General features: G+C 41.2%; 1 protein-coding gene across 1 annotated transcript in view; it reads left to right on the forward strand.

The window, feature by feature from the left end:
* RASGEF1B (RasGEF domain family member 1B) overlaps window positions 1-23,056 on the forward strand; it is a 675,372-nt gene that overhangs the window by 89,688 nt on the left and 562,628 nt on the right. The window contains exon 2 of the mRNA XM_073542935.1: window positions 22,840-22,887. Within this exon, the coding sequence (XP_073399036.1) occupies window positions 22,840-22,887 (48 nt within the window). The remainder of the gene's footprint in view (window positions 1-22,839; window positions 22,888-23,056) is intronic.

Here is a 23,056-nt window from a genome sequence, read left to right on the forward strand (position 1 = left end):
AGCGCATGGCGGAACAGCCATGCGCGCCTTTTAGAGCAGCCGGGACATTCCAGGAGCTTCCAGACCTCCGAGATGGACCAAGGAGATCTGGAGCGGGACCTGAGCACATGACTCCCGATCTCCAATGGGAGATCGTCTCATGAGCATGCTCAGAAGGCAGATGGAAGAACTTAGCCTCTAGAGAGATTTGCTGCAAGGCAATCTCCTCTGCAATCACTTCTGCAGTAGATAAAGCGCAGTAGACTGCAGAATGTGAGGGTCTGGATTCCTGCATAGTAACCGCAGAAATCTGACTCCTAACAATAAGTTGATGAAATGAAGTGAGAAAAATATAGGCATAAATTACATGTATAGGACCAAATAACTAAAAATTGGCAGGTGCATATGTATTCATTCCTTTTGCTATGAAGCCCATAAAAAATTCTGGCACAAGCAATTACCTTCATAATTCACATAATTTGTGAAAGGAAGTTAACCTCTGTGCAATCTTAGTGTCACATTGTCTGTCATTATATACACACCTTTTCTGAAAGGCCACAGAGGCCACAACAGCATTAAAGGGGTTGTCCGGGCTTTTCACATAATCTCAGTACATATCTGGGCTGCAGAATTATGACAATAAGTAATTTACTTTCTGTTACTAGTTTGCACTGTTTTCTAGATATTCTGAACAGAACGTCCAAGGGGGTGTGTGTTATGGCATTGAAATGAGAACTAGTCGTAACCTCCTACTCTACTCCAAACATGCCCTCTATAGCAACAACCCCACCCTCCATGGCTACAGGCCCTCCCCATCCACATGAAGCAGCCCTCATCACACAGTAACGAATTCTTCCCCTCCAGCAGCCTCATTGCAGAGAGCAGAGAGTTGCTCCTCCCCTAGACTCATGCTGAATAGTTATCTATGGAAAGTGAATCTAGTGAGGAAGGAAAATCTTCCTGTATTCTGGGACACTCCATGATTACAATACATAACTCATTATCAGTAATTCCTTCCCACACTGTCCCAGGCTGCTGGCAGCAGTGAGAACAGACTGTGTGATGGCCAGTGATGGGGGTCTGCAGCTTCTAATCTGCACAGGGGATGGCAGTCACTGATGTAATCTGTTGAGTGACAAAGCCACTGCTGTGTGAATGAGACAGCTCTGTGTCACTGATGTCTTCATACAGCAGCAGATTTGGTGACCTCACCCACTATATCAGCACTCTGGCATATTCTGAGAACAGAGCAAAAAGAGGCCAATCTAATAAGAGACAAAAAGCAAACTGGCACATACAGTAACATAAGAGTGGAAATTCAGTACAGCCCCAGCCGGGGCTGGCTGACCACACAAATGCTGAATAGACAAAACCAAATCAAATAAGAGCAATAGCAGAGAAAACTTAGCTTGAGAAGACAGGAACTGAGCTGGAAACCAAGACCACAGGAGGCAGGAAAAAATCACCAGCATGGGAATAGGTAGTTGGCTGTCTTAAATCCAGTCTGAGACTCCAGATGCCCAATCGTCGTCCTCATTATCAGGTGGCAGGTCTCTGTTAATTAGATCAGCTTCATTACCTCCTGCCACCACCAGAGGGAGCCCGGAAAGAGAACTCACAACTCCTCTATCAGCACAAACAGTTCCCTCACTAGAAACCAGAGGCAGACCAGAAAATGAGTTCACAACAACTAACCAAACAACACCATGAAAATCAAAGAAATCTGCAAAAAAGCAAGGGACAACGTTGTAGAGAAGTACAAGTCATGGTTAGGTTATAAAAAAAATTCCCAATCTCTGATGATTCCCCTGAGCACATCATATCATCATATCCATTATCATAAAATGGAAAGAACATGGTACCACAACAAACCTGTGACCATAGCTAACCCTGAACGAGTGCCCAAACAGAAACTGGAGTATCTTTTTATACAACCACAATGAGCCATTCACTTCATATAAGTAGTGTTTATGGAACAGTGGGCAGAAAAAAAGCCTTTACTTACAAAAAAAATGGTCAGGTTTGTTTTGAGATTGCCAAAAGACATGTGGCGTTCAACTCAAATGTACGCAGGAAGGGCTGTGGTCAGATGAGACCAAAATTGAACTTTTTGGCCACCAAGGTAAACGCTATGTCTGGCACCAAACAAACACAGTTGATCACCCCAAGAACACCATTCCTACAGTGGTGGTAGCATCATCAGGGACAGGGAAATGGTACGAGTCGAGTAGTTGTATATGGTGCGAAATACAGGGATATTCTTAAGCAAAACTTGTTTCAGTCTGTCAGTGATTTGAGGCTGGGACTAGAGTTGAGCGATACCGTCCGATACTTCAAAATATCGGATCGGAATGGATCGGCCGATCTTTAAAAAAAGTATCGGTATCGCCGATGCCGATACCGGAAGTCCCATTCAAGTCTATGAGACTTCCGGTATCGGAATTGGAAAAACCCTTTCCTGCCCTTGTACAGCCTCTCGGGGGTCTGTACGGGCCTTCCGGGGGTTTCTGCCGGCCTGCCGGGGGGCTGTGCCGGCCTGCCGGTGGGCTGTGCGGACTGCCCGGGGTCTGTACCGGCCTGCCGGGGGGCTGTGCCGGCCTGCCAGGGGGCTTTGCACCCTGTGGGGGTCTGTACCGCCCTGCCGGGGGGCTGTGCCGACCTGCCGGGGGGCTGCGCTGATGTCCGGGAGTCCGTGCAGGCATCGTCCGATGGGACTACAAGTCCCATCGGGCGATGCCTGCTACCATGACAGTGATTGACACATTAGCCAATGATGGGACAGTAGTAGTCCCATCATCTGGCTAATGTGTTAAATGTAAAAAAAAAAAAAAAAATACTACATACATACTACATGCATGCTACATACATACTGCATGCTACATACATAGTACATATATACTACATGCATGCTACATACATACCACATATATACTACATGCATGCTACATACATACTACATGCTACATACATACTACATACACACTACATGCATGCTACATACATACTACATGCATGCTACATACATACTACATGCTACATATATACTACATGCATGCTACATACATACTACATGCTACATGCATGCTACATACATACTACATGCATGCTACATACATACTACATGCTACATGCATGCTACATACATACTACATGCATGCTACATACATACTACATACATACTACATGCATGCTACATACAATACATTCATACAATACATACATAGACATACAGTACATATAACATAGAGTAACATACTTACCAATACTTGTCACATTGTTCCCCAAAGCCATTGTCTTTTACGGAATAAATATTATTATATTATATATTATATTATATTATATTCCTGCAGCCCGTAGAGAGCGGCAGCATCAGCTGATGCTGCAGTTCTCTACCCAAGATCGTCGTGGGACACACTCGTGGACTGCTTCGGATCATGGGTGAGTATTTTTGTGGTTTATGTTAATATTTATTCCGTAAAAGACAATGGCTTCGGGGAACAATGTGACAAGTATTGGTAAGTATGTTACTCTATGTTATATGTACTGTATGTCTATGTATGTATTGTATGAATGTATTGTATGTAGCATGCATGTAGTATGTATGTAGTATGTAGTATGTATGTAGCATGCATGTAGTATGTATGTAGCATGCATATAGCATGTAGTATGTATGTAGCATGCATGTAGTATGTATGTAGCATGCATGTAGCATGTAGTATGTATGTAGCATGCATGTAGTATATATGTAGTATGTATGTAGTATATATGTAGCATGTAGTATGTATGTAGCATGCATGTAGTATGTATGTAGCATGGATGTAGTATGTATGTAGTATGTATGTAGCATGTAGTATGTATGTAGCATGCATGTAGTATATATGTAGTATGTATGTAGCATGCATGTAGTATGTATGTAGTATGTATGTAGCATGCATGTAGTATGTATGTAGTATGTATGTAGTATGTAGTATGTATGTAGCATGCATGTAGTATATATGTAGTATGTATGTAGTATATATGTAGCATGTAGTATGTATGTAGCATGCATGTAGTATGTATGTAGTATATATGTGGTATGTATGTAGCATGTAGTATGTAACATGCATGTAGTATATATGTAGTATGTATGTAGCATGCATGTAGTATGTATGTAGTATGTATGTAGCATGTATGTAGCATGTAGTATGTATGTAGCATGCATGTAGTATGTATGTAGTATGTATGTAGTATGTATGTAGCATGTATGTAGCATGTAGTATGTATGTAGCATGCATGTAGTATGTAGTATGTATGTAGCATGTAGTATGTATGTAGCATGTAGTATGTATGTAGCATGCATGTAGTATGTATGTAGTATGTATGTAGCATGTATGTAGCATGTATGTAGCATGTAGTATGTATGTAGCATGCATGTAGTATGTATGTAGTATGTATGTAGCATGCATGTAGTATGCATGTAGTATGTATGTAGCATGCATGTAGTATATATGTGGTATGTATGTAGCATGTAGTATGTATGTAGTATGTATGTAGTATTTTTTTTTTTTTTTTTAAACATTTAACACATTAGCCGGATGATGGGACTACTACTGTCCCATCATTGGCTAATGTGTCAATCACTGTCATGGTAGCAGGCATCGCCCGATGGGACTTGTAGTCCCATCGGACGATGCTTGCACAGACCCCCGGACATCAGCACAGCCCCCCGGCAGACCGGCACAGCCCCCCGGCAGGCCGGTACAGACCCCCACAGGGTGCACAGACCACCAGCAGGCCGGCACAGCCCCCCGGCAGGCCGGTACAGACCCCGGGCAGTCCACACAGCCCCCCGGCAGGCCGGCACAGCCCCCCGGCAGGCCGGCAGAGACCCCCGGAAGGCCCGAAATGACGGCGCATCATGATGCGCACACACCGCGCATCATGATGACGTCATTTCGGCTGTCAATCAACTTTGAACTTCCGATTCCGATGCCGATGCCCGATACTGAAAAAATATCGGATGTCGGTATCGGAATTCCGATACAGCAAGTATCGGCCGATACCCGATACTTGCGGTATCGGAATGCTCAACACTAGCTGGGACACATATTCACCTTCAAACAAGACAATGACCCAAAGCATATTGCTAAAGCGACACTTGAGTGGTTTAAGGGGAAACGTGTAAATGTTTTAGAATGGCCTAGTCAAAGCCCAGATCTTAATCCAATTGAGAATCTATGATCAGACTTGAAGATTGCTGTTCACCAGAGGTCTAACTTGAAGGAGCTGGAGAAGTTTTGCCTTGAAAAATGACCAACAATCCCAGTGGCAAGATATGGAACGCTCATAGAGACTTATCCAAATCAACTTGCAGCTGTAATTGTGCAAAAGGAGGCTCTACAAAGTACTGACTGTCCTATTATTTTGCTTAATAATAAAAAGAAAACAAAATGTTCACAGTTGTAAGCATCTTCTTTACATGAACTTATGCAAACCCTCAAAAAAACAGTTAAATTCCAGGCTGTGAGGTAGCAAAACATGAAAAATACCAAGTGGGTTGAATACTTTCACAAGTCCCCATATCACATTGTGAGTCCTCAATCCCATACAAGTCCCAAAATAGAGTCCTTCACATGATAAGAGCAAAGTTATTCAACCAAAAGTCTACCAGATTTTGCCTGTCGTGTCCTAGTCATAATGAGTCTAAGATTGCAACGTAACCCCTCTGACAATTACTGGATCTTCATGTCATGCATAAGTGATGTTTTATACATCTATGCTGGTTTCACATATTGTGTTTGTGATCAGGACTGGCATTAAGGGCAGGCAGCCCAGGCAGCTGCCTAGGGCCCTGCTCCCCCTGGGGCCCCAAGATAGTGGCACATCACGCAGCCGCTATGGGGCCCATGAGTCAGGGGTACCCGCCTGCTGCCAGCGCCGACTCCCCCCGCCGTATTGAACTATACCAGCATCATAGAAGCTGGTACATTTCAGAGCAATGATGGAGAAGAGAGCATCAGCTGATGCTCCATCTCCCATCATTCCCTGCTCTGCCTCTGACACTGTGGGTGCGTGATGATGTCAGTGAGTAATCACTGTGTGCCAGGCAGAGCAGGCTGACACAGGAGCCGGGAGCAGCATGGGCACGAGGAGAAGGTGAGGAGTATGTTTTTTTAATGTAACAGTAAGTACTGCACTGTGGGGCCATTCTCTGGGAGGGATGCAGGCTGTGCTACATACCATGTGGGGCTGTGCTGTATACCATGTGGAGCTGTGCTGCATACCATGTGGGGCTGTGCTGTATACCATGTGGGGATGTGCTGTATACCATGTGGGGCTGTGTTATATACCATGTGAGCTGTGCTATATATTATGTGGGCTGTGCTATATGCTATGTGGGCTGTGATATATACTATGTGGGCTGTGCTATATACTTTGTGGCTGTGCTCTATACTATGTGGATGTGTTATATACCATGGGGGATACATTATACATTATTGGTTTATGGGTAACACACTGGTGCCAGTCCATTAACACACTGGCGCCAGTCCACTTGAAGAGAGGAAAAAGGTCCAATATTACCAGATGCAGCTGGTGGAAAACAGGCTCTGTGCCGGTGCCTGTTAAAAGAAGCTAGAGCTGATAAATAAAGAGATACACCGCGCTATACTGGGAAATGTAAAAATCCAGTTACTCACTTGATAATGTGTGAAGGATCTCGTGGTTAGAGATGTATAACGGTATCCAAGATTATTCACACTGTCACAGCTGTATGTAACCCCGTTTGGATGCAAAAGCTTCTGGATAAATAATATAGGGTTAAATAGGGATGAGCCTCTTTGTATAGTTATAGAAAGATGGGCTGGACTTATATTAGTGAAGCGGAGTGCAAGTAAGTGCACCAGAACCGTTTCACTAGCGGGCACAAGCTGTCACTGACGCTCATCTACCCTACAGTGACTGTGCTATTAGCAGCTTTACATTTGGGACAACCATTTTGACCCTGCCTGTTTAATCTAGTCTGCAGTAAGTTCAGTATCCATCTGTCATCCAAGCATTTATATACCCCTCTTTTTTTCTGTTTCATTTCAAGTTTATTTTAATCACTATACTCTTGCATTAGAATTTTAAAGTGCAAGCACTCCAAATCTGCCGCCTCCGCAACGGCTGTATTTACTGCAGGATCTTATATTGTTTTGGCATACTCAAGTGAGTAATATAAGTCCAGCCCATCTTTCTATAACACATGCCTCACATGGGCCTTTGATTGACATGCTCCATACGGACAGCACCAACAGACTGCTTCAACACTTCAACAAAACCCATTTTACTAAAGGGTATATACTCTCTATCAAGCACATACAATATCACTCCTAGTTGATTTACCAGCACAGTATGCCTCAAGGTTAGCTGGAAGCACAGCACACACCTGCACTATACTCTAAAGCAGGAATCCACATAAAAAAACATTTCTTGGACTTATAATTAGACTGACGAAGGCCGATTGTAGGCCGAAACGTCCTCCAGGCTGCATACAAATAAAAACTTCATTTATAAAGAATCATTCAGTTGAGTGCCAAGTTACTTTATTAGCCATTTTCTTGACGACGCACTGCAGTGTGTCTTCAAGAACATGGCGACGGAAAGCGCAGACTGCGCAGGCGCCGATTCATATCTGCAGTGGGCGTGTTGTGGTGCCAGACTGGGCACCTGCGCAGTCCTCGCTTTCCACCGCCATGTTCTTGAAGACACACTGCAGTGTCTTCAAGAACATGACGGCGGAAAGCGAGGACCGCGCAGGCGCCCAATGCTGCACCACAACACGCGCAGAACAGGACAGCGCAGGACACGGGGAAGAAAGGTGAGTATAAATGTTTTTTTTTAATCTGTGCAGTTTAATAGGGGTGAGGGGGACCATTCATATCAGGATTGGGGAGTGAGGGGACCATGCATACCAGGATTGGGGGGTGAGGGGACCATGCATACCAGGATTGGGGGGTGAGGGGACCATGCATACCAGGATTGGGGGGTGAGAGGACCATGCATACCAGGATAGGGGGGTGAGGGGACCATGCATGCCAGGATAGGAGGGTGAGGGGACCATGCATATTAGGATAGGGGAGTGAAGGGATCATGCATACCAGGATTGGGGGGTGAGGAGACCATGCATACCAGGATTGGGGGGGTGAGGGGACCATGCATGCCAGGATAAGGATGAGGGGGCCACGCATACCATAATAGGGATGAGAGGGCCGTGCATACCAGGATTGGGGGTGAGGGGACCATACATACCAGGATAGGGATGAGGGGTGCAGCACATACCAGGATGGGAGACCATATACAAATAAAAAAGTCCGCCACCCGGGCGTAGAACGGGTTCATGGCTAGTAAGTACTGTATATATCGGGAAATATAAATGTGTTCAGTCACCCGTATATTGATTCTCCACTACTAATACAGAGAGTCCTCTATAGATCCATCGCAGAATAGGTCAATGAGTTTATATATACATCTGAGGTTTCCTATTCCTATTTTATTATAATTGTGTATCTAATGGTCCCATAGTGATGAGTTAGATTTTGATCATTTGACTAATTAGATCTATCATATTTCCTGATACAAACAAAAGAATACAGCAGCACTCTGTAAGCGCTAAGATGTATGTAAAGATTGAATGAATGAAAATTGAGCTGCATTACTGCTACATTGAATATACTTATAAACATGAAGGTACTTAGTGCATAAATTGGCCAATTCATGGGAGCCCATCAGTCACAACAAGGTTACCTTTCTTTAAAGGGAACCTAATCTAACATCAAGTCAAATTTAAAGGGAAGTTAGGCTCCAGCACCAAATTATTATGCAGTCATAGCAGCTTGCACCTGTTTACACTTAGCTTTATTCTGTTCAGAGTTGTAAGTCACTTTTTTGATACATAATCTACTTGTATCTGAATTAAACAATAACTAAAGTGGAGTTATAATCTGTTCCTAAACTATCTCTCATCACTCCAATGCGTTTCTCTGCTTTTGCGGTTCATCAAGGAGGATATTTATAATAAGGAACCGGCAACATGTCTCGCTGTATCTCATGTGTACAATGACACCTAACTCTTCATCCAGCATCCTATTTATACATTTAGTCACACCTCCTAGGAGATCTTCATGATGTTAACTAGTTTGCAATGACCAAGGGTTGGTGTCATTGACAAACGTGTCATCAGGAAACACTATTTCCATGAAGCGATATTGTTGTGAGTTCATTTTCCCATTCACCATTGAGGTCTGATGAACTCCCTCTTCTGGTGAAGGAAGGTAGTGAGGCTGATTACCAAGCACCTGAGCAGGATGATGATGACTGGGTGACTGGAATTGCTGACTGGATATAAGGCAGCCGACGCCCTTCTGCCTTGCTGGTGATTGCTCTGAGGGATTCTAGGAGACCAGTCTGATTCCTGCTCCTCAAAAGCTAAGTTTTCTGCTCTGCTTTTTGCATTTGTGTTTTGGTTTTGTTTTGCCTTGTTTTTCTGGATTTCTGCCATTCCCTGCTGAGGTGAGCTGATTTCCTTTTTGCTCTGTCTTCAGAAAATACCTGAGTACTGATATAGTCTTTTTGAAGCCTAGCGTCTTCAGGGTTTTTTTCCCTATCAGTCTGTTGGCTCTTGTTTTGATAGGGTTTTGGCGGATTGCAAACAGCAGCTTTTCTATCCTGTCCTATTTAGTTAGCTTGGGCCCCATCATTTGCTCAGCCTGTCTTGCTATCTGTGTGAGTGTTTTTTCATCTTGCTTCACCGTCATTATATGTTGGGGGCTGCCTTTTGCTTTGGGGTCTGCTCTGGGGCAGTTTAGAGTTCCCTTTCTGTCTTTAGGCTATGTAGTTCTCCGGCTGTGATCGAGGGGTCTAGGGCACCGTAGGAACCCCCCACGGCTACTGCTAGTTGTTGTTGATAGGTTCAGGGGTCTGCAATGCGATAGCTGCCAACTTCTCTGGTTTTCTTGACTTAGCTAGTATTTCTGTTTTTGCCTCCTACGGTGACTCATTCATAACACGATATCAAAACACCCTCTATCTTGCTGGTGGTACTACATACTGTATATTACTGCCTCTTCCTCCTGGAAACTTAATACTTGGCATATAACCATATAAATATTGTTCTGGGATGTCAGTTCAGAAATTCTGCATAGATACTGCCAGACCCGGTAGCATAATATCAGTAGGTATGGCTCCGGAATATTAGTTACAGTCAACCTTAGCATTACTATACATTACTGCAGTTGGCTACCTGTCTTTGAAATCATATCATGGGTGTGTATAGAATAAATCTTTCACCCCCATCATAGCAATCCTTTTCAAAAGACTCCACCAACTCAAGTCATTCACAAACCCTAACACATATGAGTATTTAGATACACAATATATGCTGTAACGCTTGAGCGTGGATTGTGGACACACTGTGCCATGGACCTAGAAGAGCATGGAGTGGTGTGGCTAGGCAAAACCTTGAATCTTTGGTAGAGCCGCTGATGGTATGGTTAGACTTGATACTTTTTTTTGTTTGGGTGTGTTGGAACCAGTACTTGGCAACATAATTCCACAGAATACAGAGATACCAAACATCTAAAGTGTTTTTTCAATTTAACTGATTTTTTTTTTTTTTTTAATTTTTGTAAATAAAAAAAGATTGGTTTGTGTCACCACTTTTTCAGACCCATAACATTTTTATTTTTCAGTCTTTAGGAACTGTATAGGTGCCTATTTTTTGCAATGTGAGCTGTAATTTTTATTGGTATGATTTTGGAATATGTGCAATATTTTAATTTCTTTTATTGTTTTTTTATGTGATGTTTAACATCTGGGTTAAAAAATATGTACATTTTGGTAGATCGAACAGATGCAATTATGCCAAATTTGCAATTTTAAATTTCTTTATTTTTGAATGGGAAAGAAGGGTGATTTAAAACATTAGCTTTTTTTTCAATTTTAAGTATTTTACATATTTTAAGCTCCCCTCGGGTTCTTGAACCTCTAATTGCTTGTTCATCACAATGAACTGCATTAGATCAGTATAGCTATAGCATTTCAGTATCTAATGAAACTAGATCCACTAGGAAGCCTAGCTATGGGCAACCTATCAGCACTCCACAACTGAGTGGCAGGGGGCAATGCACACTCAGGCGAATTTGCGCCCCCTTTCAGCTGGGATAAACTACTTTAATTTCTGCTTTTGATCTAGTTCCATACACTTGTATCTGATGTGTTGTGTCAGAAAATAACAGCAGCATCAGGTTAAGCAGCAATGAACAGAGTTAGCTCTGTTAATTGCTTCTTAAAGGAAGGGGCCAGCTGTATAACAAAGTCTGCACCAGACATGTATGGAACAATCTCAGCTTCTTGAGTCTATGCCATGAACCTACCACACCCATATAGTACATGTGCGTCAAATGTCAAGAAGGGGTTAAGCAAAAACTACACCAAAGCACCCCACTAATGTGTACAAATGTCTCTTGATCCCAAATAATGGGAGAAATAAAGGTCAGGCATTTTAGATTTTCACATGCTTGATCATTTTTCCATGTTGGAGATAAGATGCTGCCTGAATATCTGTAAATTTACCCTAATAAATATTTAACTGACTGCAATTTAATCAGCATGAGACTCATTTAGAAATAAGACTTTTTATTGCCTAACACTTTCATGTCAGAATCAAATATTTGATACGGCAAACTCATTCAATGTATTGTAAATGTAAATTTTAGCTATTTCTTACAAGCTTTTCTATAGCATGAAATTTTAATCATATTTTATATGAATATGTTTGCAGTTTTAAATTAACTAATCAAAATGAAATAAGTTAAATGCCAAAGATACTAATTTGATCTTAACTGGCAATGGCACAAATAACTATCTGTGAATAAGAGCGAATAATAATTAAGACTTGCATGACAGGCAGATAATTGCAGATAAATGCCCAGAAAATGGATGAAATCCAGGGCACCTTAGGTAAGCAACACCTAATCTAGTCAGGATCATTACAATAGGCCACCGGTGCACAACATTTTTTGGACCAATGGCCACATTGTAACACTGGAATATTCCCAATGGCCGCAAAAAAAAAATTTAATAAAAGGGGTACTTACATGAATGCATCACCAGAACCACAATCAGTGTATAAATACATCACCAGAACCAAGTTTTGAAATGTTTTGAAAGAGTTTTAGAGGATATTTTGGAGAGTTTGTGCTCAGTTGCTGCTCCAAAAACTCAGTTTGAACTCTCACTTAAAACATGAATCCAACACCCGAGTCACTCAGTATATGAAGCCAGCACCAAAACCGCAGTCAGCACATAAGTCCACCACCAAAAGCAATGTCAGTACATGAATGCATTACCATAATCATAGTCAGTACATAAAAACATCATCAGAACCACCGTCAGTATATGGATACAGCACGAGAACCATCATTAGTACATGAATGTAGCACCAAGCTTTGGGCAGTGGTCAATTACTACTGTAGGTCAGGTCAGTCCCTACCAAATACTCATGTATTGCATGCACCTGTAACTCCCAGTATGTCCTTAGTATTGGTAAGAAGGGAGCTGTAACCAACAGTCATCAGACTGTGAGCATTATGGAAACTGCTACTTTGTCCTTCCTTACCAACTATGGCCCCCTCATTGTCCTCCTCAAGCCGACACCATACTCCTCTGCCACTGTCCCAGAACTCAGGTGTACAAATGGTTTTATGACTGAAAAATACAAATACAATTAAGTACAAAAAGAAGGGTACCAGTTCTCGACATGATGTGCAGATCTGCAAAAAGCCAACATGTGCAAGAGCAAACATCTAGAGAATGACAATTTTTTTGTAAACATTGTAAGCAACATGCATAAGTCAATATTATAATGTCAGGAGTACAATGTAACAGGACAACTGCTAAAAAGCTTTTCTGCTTTTTTTGGGAGGTGAGATAAACAAAACCAACAATTTTGGCATTGTACTTTTATTTATTTATGTATTTAGTTTTACAATGTTCATCTTGCAGGTTAAAAAATGTATACGGTATTTTCATAATTTGGGTTATTACTAGAGTGAGCACTAAAATGCTCTAGTGCTCATTGCTCGAACCAAGCAATTCCCAATAATTGAATGCATTTTCGAGTAACGAGAATAATGGGAATCAATGGGATATCCAAGCTTTTTTCCAGCAGTCCCTACAAAGAGGTCTGGGGGGCAGTGGATATGTTGAAATAGATGGGAAAAGTGGTGAATGAAAGGAGAACAGCATGGGGAAGACCTCTGTAAGAATCTCTGACATCCAGATCGCTGCTGAGAACACTGGTGTCACACTTTTACGCCAGTGACAGTAAAACATTTGAAACCAACTAGAAATTGCATGTTAATTAAATATTAAGAAACACATTTTCCTGTATAATGACTTGCATATAAGGCAAAATGAAAAAAGTATTTTAAAAAAATATAATTTAAGTAAATAAAAATTGTTTTTTAGGAAGCAAGAACTGCCAAAAATTAGGGACTCAGAGGGACTCAGATACACCCTTTATTAGACATAAAGGAGGGCCTTGTGCACATTCTATTCAGATTGTCATTAGTGATTGGCAAACCCCTGGATCTTTTAGTCCGGCAGGTTCAGCCAAACAGTTAAAAAAAAGTTCAGTTTGAGTACCAGAACAGTACCCAAACCCCATTCACATGAAAGAGGGACCCAAAAATCCAGTGTTTGCATGTGCATGACAGCACATCAAACTCTACCTCTGATTGGCGGTAAGATTATTAAAAAAGAAAAACTGAAATATCACATGGTCATAAGTATTCAGACCCTTTGTTCAGACACTCATGTTTAAGTCACGTGCTGTCCATTTCCTTGTGATCCTCCTTGAGATGGTTCTACTCCTTCATTGGATTCCAGCTGTGTTTAATTAAACTGATTGGACTTGATTTTTAAAGGCACAAACCTGTCTATACAGTATCTGGTGTGCATCCACCTTGTTCTGGCAAGCTGAACTTCAAGTACTAGGTGAGCTGGCTTTCTCTTTACTAACTGCTCATCACCTGCCCAATACCATCCCAACAGTGAAACATGGTGGTGGCAGCATCATGCTATGGCGGTGTTTTTTAGCTGCAGGGGCAGGACAACTGGTTGCAATTGAAGCAAATATGAATGTGGCCAAGTACAGAGATATCCTGGATGAAAACCTCTTCCAGAGTGCTCTGGACCTCAGACTTGGCCGAAGGTTCACCTTACAACAAGACAATGACCCTAAGCACACATCTAAATTAACAAAGGAGTGGCTTCAGAACAATTCTGTGACCATTCTTGACTGGCCCAGCCAGAGCCATGACTTAAACCCAATTGAGTATCTCTGGAGAGACCTTAAAATGGTTGCCCACTAGCGTTCACCATCCAACATGATGGAACTGGAGAGGATCTGCAAGGAAGAATGGCAGAGGATCCCCATATTCAGGTGTGAAAAACTTGTTGCAACATTCCCAAAAAGACTCATAGCTGTACTAGCTCAAAAGGGTGCTTCTACTCAATACTGAGCAAAGAGTCTGAATACTTATGACCATGTGATATTTCAGTTTTTCTTTTTTAGTAAATTTGCAAAAATTTCTACATTTCTGTTTTCTTTTCAGTCAAGATGGGGTGCAGTATACACTAATGAGAAAAAAAGACCTTTTTTGACTTTACCAAATGGCTGCAATGAAACAAAGAGTGAAAAATTTAAAGGGGTCTGAAAACTTTCCGTACCCACTGTAACTGTGTTTGTTATTTGAAATAAAAAGTAAAAGTGTTTTTTTTATTTCAAATAAAGTACTTTATCCTGGCTGTGTATTTATTTACAATTTAACTATGGGATTAGTAATGAATCGATTACCAACTTTTGGGCTTGATGTCACTGGACAATACAAAAGTGACATCAGCCCTGCAAATATGAACCCCACTTGTCATTGCCACAGGGCAAGTGGGAAGAGCCAGACAAAGTACCAGAATTGGCGGATCTAATAGATGCACCTTTTCTGGGCTGGCTGCGGGCTGCTATTTTTAGGCTGGGTGGGAATATCCATTTCCCCTTACCAGCCTGAGAATACCAGCCTCCAGCTGTCTGCTTTAGCTTGGCTGGTTGTAAAAAATGGGGGGCCTCATGACTTTTTTAAAATTATTTATTTAAAATTTTTTAAAAAATGGCATGAGGAACCCTCTATTCTTGATAACCAGCCTAGCTAAAGCTAACAGTTGAGGGTTGCTGCCCACAGCTGTCTGTTTTGGCTGGCTGGTTATCAAACATACAGAGGAACCCACGTCATTTTTTATTATTATTTAGCTATTTATAGAGCTGAAGCCGGCTGCTGAATACTTCCATCAGCTGCCACCTGCCCTCGCTGTTATTAGCATCAGCAGGTGTAGGCTGATGGGAGTAGTAGTCCCATCAGCCGATGCCTGTGACCTGAGGTGAATTTTTTACCTCCGGTCACGGCTGCGGGCTCTTGCTGTCATTTGACAGCATGGGAACTGCAGCGCTCTGACCAGTGGTAATGATATTTCTGCCGATCATAGCCACTGGTGTTTCTCGCACTCTCATTCCAATGACAGCTCCAGAGACTCCTGATCTTTGGGGGGGTGAAAGAGTAACAGGGCTATGCTCGAACCGTAGGTGTTAGGGTTTGCCCATCTCTATCTGTCATGTATTGGTACTTCTAGACTCCAAACATTACAAGCAGGGTTACCCTTTAAAGTACCAACTATATTGCCTCATTCAACTATTGTAAGAAAAGTGTAATTGTGGTAGTCTTGCACTCATAAAATCTTTGCACAGAGTGCAAAACCAAGAAAAAATTGTGTATAGGGTAATCCACAGAACCTAGAAGGCAATTGTTATTGTTAACAATCCTCATTGTTATCCAATCTGCACAGAACAGATGAGATTAGATCAGGCTGGGCAGTATCTCCCTGTCTCATATCTTCTTCCCTGTATCCACCTGGTCTGCATGCAAATCTTCATGTTTAATTGTCAGTAGTGACTGTTTAAGCAGGCATAGAAGTGGAATTATTGCCCTGATTATGGTGTCTTCGTCGCTTATCATCTTTGTGGAGTCCTCAAAGTCTTGGAGAACCGTACAAATGTCAGACATCCATGCCCACTCTTCAGTTATGTGCTAAGGTTTACTAGAACACCGACGGACATGTTGGAGCTGGTATTGCACAACGGGACTCTACTAGTCACAAAGCCTTGCTAGCATGTGCAGTGTATAGTTGTAGCACCATGGGCATGTTGCACACCAGTTGGTGAGCTGGCACTTGCATGTGGTTTCACAGCAGTGTCGGATCGGCAGCAGCTGTAGTTGAGTTGACTTGCAGAAATGGTCACTGATGCGGCGTAGCTTTACTGGAAGTTCTGGCAAATGTGGGTAAGCTTTCAGAAACCGCTGAACTACCAAGTTGAGAGCATGTGCCAAGCACCGTACGTGTGTGAGCTTGCCAAGCATCAGAGTTGTCAACAAGTTACATGGAAAAAAACACATCTTTCTTGTCTGTTATTTCTTTAAGTAACTGCCGTGTTGTGCGGTTTGTCTCCCAGACAAATTTGCTTCAGCAAAGCCTGTTGCCATTTCACTGAGGCAGTATTGCATAGTTTACAGCTTCTGGCTGATGTGGACGACATGCTCTGAGATAGCACATCGGAGATGGAGGATGAGGAGGAGCAGGAGCGGGTGCAGGGACTGCTGTAGGAGGTGGAGGAAACTCTGATCGAAGTAGGGCCAAGAAATCATCGGTGCCGGTAGCACATGTGCCATGCCAGGGGGTGACTCGTCTCCAGCCTCCACAATGTTCACCCAGTGTGCCATCAGGTGAGTGTAACATCCCTTCCCACAAGCAACTGTCCACATGTCAGTCATTAAGTGTACAATGCCAGAAAGTAGGTTGGTAAGGCATGGGTGATGTTCCTGGACACATGCTGATACAAGGCAGGGACGCCACACTGGGAGAAAAAGTGGTGACTGAGGACCAAGTACTAAATGATGGTTACTGCCATGAGTCCACGGAAATCCTCCGTGTCAAGAAACTGAAATGTCAACATTTACATGGCAAGCAGCTGAACGCTGTGCTGGTATAAGGATTTGGAATTGCCTGATGTTGGTAAGTCGCAATGTGCAAGGATAAGTGCAAGGCAGGAGGCATCTTCCCAGGTTGGGTCAGTGACTTTGTCGTCCACCACCTCGTCCTCCACCCCCATACACTGGTCCGTCCAGTGCCCCCAACACATAGAAATGAGCAACAGGCTCCGGTGCTACCTGCATCATTGCCTGCTCCTGCATATGGTGGAGAACCCAAAGCACAGTACGCTTTCTCAGGAGTGATAGTAGCCCTGTTTGAGCCACTTCCAGGAGCCTCTCTCTCATGCTGTGATGGTTTTTGGTAGGTAAGCAGGACCTCAAACTATCCCTGTCCTGGTGGTACCTGTTGTGTCGAGACCTTAGACCATAGGTTGGACAGCCCAAAAGACAGACCCTGCAGCTATCTCACAAGGTTAACGACAGGATCCATGTCAGGATCCAGAAAAATGTGGGACCTTTGAAAATGTCATGCTGTGACGGTCTTCGGAAAGGAAGGGGGGGCCTCAAACTGTCCCTGGAACTGAAACCTTAACTATCCCTGCCCCGGGGGTACTCTTGAAGGTAGAGAGGCCCATGTCTCTGACCTTACTATTCTCCTGTTAATGGCCTAAGTTGCCCCTCCCCGAGAGGCCTGGGACAAATATGTTAGTGTATAATCACGTAAGACAAACAGGGATAACAACAAGCAACTTACATATAAAAGCACTCACTGAGGGTAGCGAGATATATAGGAATGGATGGGCAGGTACTAACCAAATGGGAATAGGAATAAAGAGGAAGGCATACACCCAAAATGGCATGCAGCAATCTCCAGTAGCAACATGATCACCAATACAGCACAGCGTCTTCATGGAGCAAAGAAGCAAAGCTTTCACTTGCAAAACAGAGAGGGTCTGGCCAGGTTTTATAGGAAGAGATAACGACCACGTCAGAAGCAGCTGAAATGAAGCTGTATGTTTCTGACAGCACAGAAAGGGTTGTTAAACTCAGCACCAAAGGAAACCAAATTGATTTGGTGTACCGGTATCCATGGCCACATTCCTATTTAAACTCCCGAGACATGGCACAAAACACTTCCCCTTTTAAAAAAGCTGCCATGCGAAATGCACGTCAAGGGGTCAGCAGGGAGACGAGTGGACATTGCCATCCTAAATGGGTAAGATGGGTTGATATCTTTGTGACTTAAGAGCCTGGTATACGTTTATTGATTGGTCACCACTCACCAGCTCTCTCTAGGCTTGTACATTATTGCCATTAGTTGCATGTACTTTAATATATTTTTCCACTTACCCCTGGTTATTTATGTGCCCACTTTCTCCTTGCTGTACCAGTATGTCTCCTCAATTTTTCTCCTTTCAGTGCCATTTTGTATGATATAGTTTGCTATTTTTATATGATATTTGATTAATAAAAATACATTGTGTTTTTAGTGTTTTATACCTTTGGTGGTGTTTTTGCACTCCATTTTCTCTGTGTGCATACTTTTGGAAGTATTCCACATTTTCACTATGTAATATGGTGAACATATATAGGGAGTGAGGTGTTTCCCTCTCTTGGCCGTTGTGACATAACTTGCTTATTTGACTCTTGTTTAAAATATGTGGGGTTAATATGTGGTCTGGTCATGGTGTGATGGTATTTGTTCCTTGTATGTTTCATTATTTGGTCACTATGTGGTGGTAATATGTGGTCCAGCCATGGTGTTATTATATTTAACCCTTGTATGTGGTATTATTGGTCATTTTAAAAAATGTATGTGACACATTCCCTTTGAGAAAAATAAATAAGAATGTACCTAAATGAGTATAGGATATTTTAAGAAATATTTAATAGATTAGAGTAGGGCCCTGCCAAAAAAGGCTTAAAAATCTTTCGTCCAAAACAAAAGCTGCTGGCTATGTATGTGATCTGGTGTTCGATGGGAAATTTTAATCCAATGTTAATTGGTGAGGACGTGGTGCAGAAGTGGAGTTTTTCCAATAGAGGGAGTATGAGACTGTGGAGGGTTTGAGGGGTCGAGGTGGAGATGGATTGGAGCCTAGGCAGAGTCTCAAGGGGGCCTGAAAATGTTGCCAATATGGGGCCCTGAAATTGATAGTGGCAGCCCTGGTGTCATGTCAACCTGGGAGATCTGGTGGTAGATCACTGTGTATTGTGAATCGCAGATCTTTCATTTAGATCTTTCACAGAAGATCCAAAACGAGGTTCATTCATAACTTTACTGAAGGCAGAATTAATATCATATTGATTATACCCTCTATCCAGAACTATTAAATCGATCCCCATAGGGAATTGAAAAGAATCAACAGATTGTGTTCTAATCGTGATTCCTTTATGAGGGAAGGTAAAATTGTTTGCCAACGCCTTCTGGATAGAGGGTATAATCAATATGATATTAATTCTGCCTTCAGTAAAGTTATGAATGAACCTCATTTTGGATCTTCTGCTAATAAATTGTCTTTGTCCAACAGGCATCCTCGGATAGTTTTTTCAACTCCTTACAGCCCTCAGTTTAATTGTATTAAAAACGTTGTTAAAAAATATTTACCCATTGTCAACCAAGATGATAAATTGCGTCAAATTGTATGTGTCAGCTGTAATTTTGTTGCTAGGAGAGGATACAGTTTGGGCAATGCGTTGTCACCGAGTCTTTTGAAACGCCAATCTTCTTCTGAAACGTGGTTATCGACAAAAGGATTTTTTAAGTGTGCTAATAATCGATGTAATGTCTGCACCTTTGCTATTGATAAAACCAAATCTGTTAATTCTTTTTCAGGTTTTTCTTTCTGTCATTACTTTCTTAAATTGTGATACAAAATATGCGATATATTGCATTTGTTTTGTGCCATGTGCACTGCAAGAAAGATTAAAAAACGCATTGCTGAGCACATTACCAACATACACAATAAAAATGCGTCTTATTCAGGCGCATTTAAGCGTTTTGTTAATGTGCACCATGGAGATGTTACTAATTTTTCCTTTTATGCTTTTGAAAAGATTCGCAATCCCCTACGGGGTGGTAATAAACAGAAAATGTTAGCTACAAAAGAGGCATACTGGATCCTGAAACTGGACACACGTTTCCCAAAAGGAATTAACTCAAGAAATGATTTGTTTTACATTTATTGAAGCTGTTTCTCAAAGTGTTGTGTTTTTCACATGCTCATGCATATTCTAGTAATTGTTAATTGGTTCTGATTGGTTGCTTGTTTTTTTTTATTGTGACCATTGTTTTACTTGTGTATCCTATGACTAAGGGTGCGCTTTTTGCACCTGAAACGCGTCAGCTTATGTATGGCTTTTAATCATGGCTTGACTGCCAAATAAAGTTTTTTATTTTCAATTTTTGGTGTACCACATCTTCCCTTTGTTTCATCCTAAGATAAGCCTGATAAAAATCTATAGTGGGCAGTGGAATTTGAATGCTGATTGCGATATACATTTCCAGTGCTGGTCGGCAACTGGTTAAAGAAGTAATAATTTAAAGTGACAGGATCATTGTAATAAAACATATTTCTTATATTCTCATTATTTAATATTACAGTAAGATGCAGTGGTTTGAAGAATCTTGGTATGGCTTGAGGAATACATGCTCAAGTATACTTAAACAGACTTTAAGTGAATGTCTTTATTTTTAGTCCTATCAGTATATTGTTTGTATGGTTTACAGCAGTTTACAGCATATACTTAAACTGTCCATAAGGATACTAAAATAGCATGCATGACAAACAATTTAGCCAATATGCTGCATCCTTGCTATTTAAGTTGTCTAACTGTTCACATTGTTTTGTGTAATGGATGCCTTCGAGAAGCAACATATGTTGATTTTACAATCCTATGCCATAAATAATGCCATCCATCCCCCTAGTTAAATTTGCTCTAGAGGTTATTAAAAATGCAGCTGGCATTGCAAATGTAAGCTTTAAAATACATGTTCAGTTTATGTTAATATTCTAAGATAGGTAATTTACATATTATTCTAGTTTCCAAACAACTATAGTTTCAAGGAGGAAAAAATGAATTTAAGTAAAAGTAAGATTCAGACCTTCTAGTCCAGTAATGCAAAACCTTGCACTGTAATGGGCGACTATTAGAGTCTTGCTATCAATTCCCTTTTCTTCTATTTATACTAATGACCTTGACTAAAAATGGTAGAAAAATTCACCCATCCTATAATTTTTTTCCAGGATGCTGGCACATTTCATAGTGCAGAGAGAAAAGTTGAAGTTAATTGTGCAAAAGATGCAAAAAAAACTAAACAAAACATATATATACTGTATATATATATATATATATATATATATAAATCCCCTCCCCAAAATCTAACACTTTTCACGTGATCAAATGAGGTGTGTAGTGCCAGAGGCGATGAAACAATGGTCACTAATTACATTCCAACAGAAAGAGAAATGTTCCTTCAGCTCAACACATCTTGTGCATAGCCCCTTTTCTCCCTCAGTACTTATAGAATAGTGTCCGCCTCCAGTAGGCATATAGTCCCAAAAATGATGCACAGCAGAGCTCACATTTGCTCTGTCAGCACCAAGTCTATGGCCTTGTTGGTGCATACGTCCAAATCCCGTTTTGCGGCGGTTCGGGCGTAAGCCCCGACGGGGCCACTGAACTCAATGTGAAAACTCCCTAACTTATCCAAATCCCTACACAATGTTCTGTAAAAATGTAAGTGATAATTATTAACGCATAAGCAGTGCATTCAAAAGATTACAAAGCTAGAAGGGAGAAAATTAAAAAATGCTTTTGGGTTGATGTATTTGAGACCTTGCTCTCTTTACATATATCCCATGGCTATGAATCAGAAACATTTCAGCCTAAAGATTTTTCTTTTCTTTATGCTAACTTTGTAATGTTTTTAATGCACTGCATATGAAGAAATAAAGATCAACTAATGTTTTATGGAACTTTGTGCTGACATTTTGGATGAATTATAAATGGTCAGTATTTTACAAGGATTATCAATTTTTGATATATTTTTAGATTGTAGAAGCTTATGGGGGTCAGGCTTACTTCAGGCTTTCCAATGTGGAAGTCATAGTGAGTCCTCCCATGTGTAAACCACTTAAAACAGTAATTAAGTGTGCTGTTTTCAAAGGGGTGAAGCATTACGGCACACACACATAAAATCCACTTCCTTGATGGCAACTTTCTGAAGCTGTGCTGCTTACAAGGAACTTCCTCCAGGATCATAATGAGAATGCAGTGCTATAAACATTTCTGTTATAGAATATGTAGTAAAAAGATAAATCCAAGCTTCAAAAAGTTAGAAATGTAGCACAAGCATGGCAGGGTCATGCTGTACACACTTAGCGCTTAGGTTTACATAGAGTTGCCAGCAGGAGCCAACATGCCTCATAGGTTCAATCTTCTCAATAAAAGACAAAAGTAACAATGCTTAGTGCAAATTAAAATTGAGCAATATCATTGAAATATTTTTGTTCTTAGAATCCATGAAGCGGAATTTGGACAGTCCTAATACACTTTAGCTTATAAGTATATTCTGAAAAAATGACAAAATTGTTAACATCTTAAAACGCTGTAGGTTTGGAAATTCTTTTCTCCAGCTGATCTACAGTAAAACAATTATGTTTCTGTTTCTTGAAAGTTTCCTCTTCATTTCCAGTGAGATTTTTGCTTTGAGCATTAGATTTTTTATTCTCCCTATCAATTTCAACAATTCCAATTTGCCTGATCCTTTCAATAACTTTTTTTTATTTTTACCAAACAGATAAAGAGTCAGTCCCGTATTACCCTGAATCAGAGCACCAAAAGAAAGGTATGTGAAAATTACTTTCTACTAACACAAATGGATTTTTATCTGTTAAGCTAGATTCACACATCCACTTCAGCGCACCATCAGAAAGAAATGGAACAATATTTTTCTCAGAAATCATCATCGTTGAATCCTAGTTGCTCCCGTTTTTTATTTGCATCCGTTTTTTTCA

Source organism: Dendrobates tinctorius, unplaced genomic scaffold (assembly GCF_039654945.1).
Source record: "Dendrobates tinctorius isolate UK_male_01 unplaced genomic scaffold, ASM3965494v1 ptg000011l, whole genome shotgun sequence".
Taxonomy (NCBI): domain Eukaryota; kingdom Metazoa; phylum Chordata; class Amphibia; order Anura; family Dendrobatidae; genus Dendrobates; species Dendrobates tinctorius.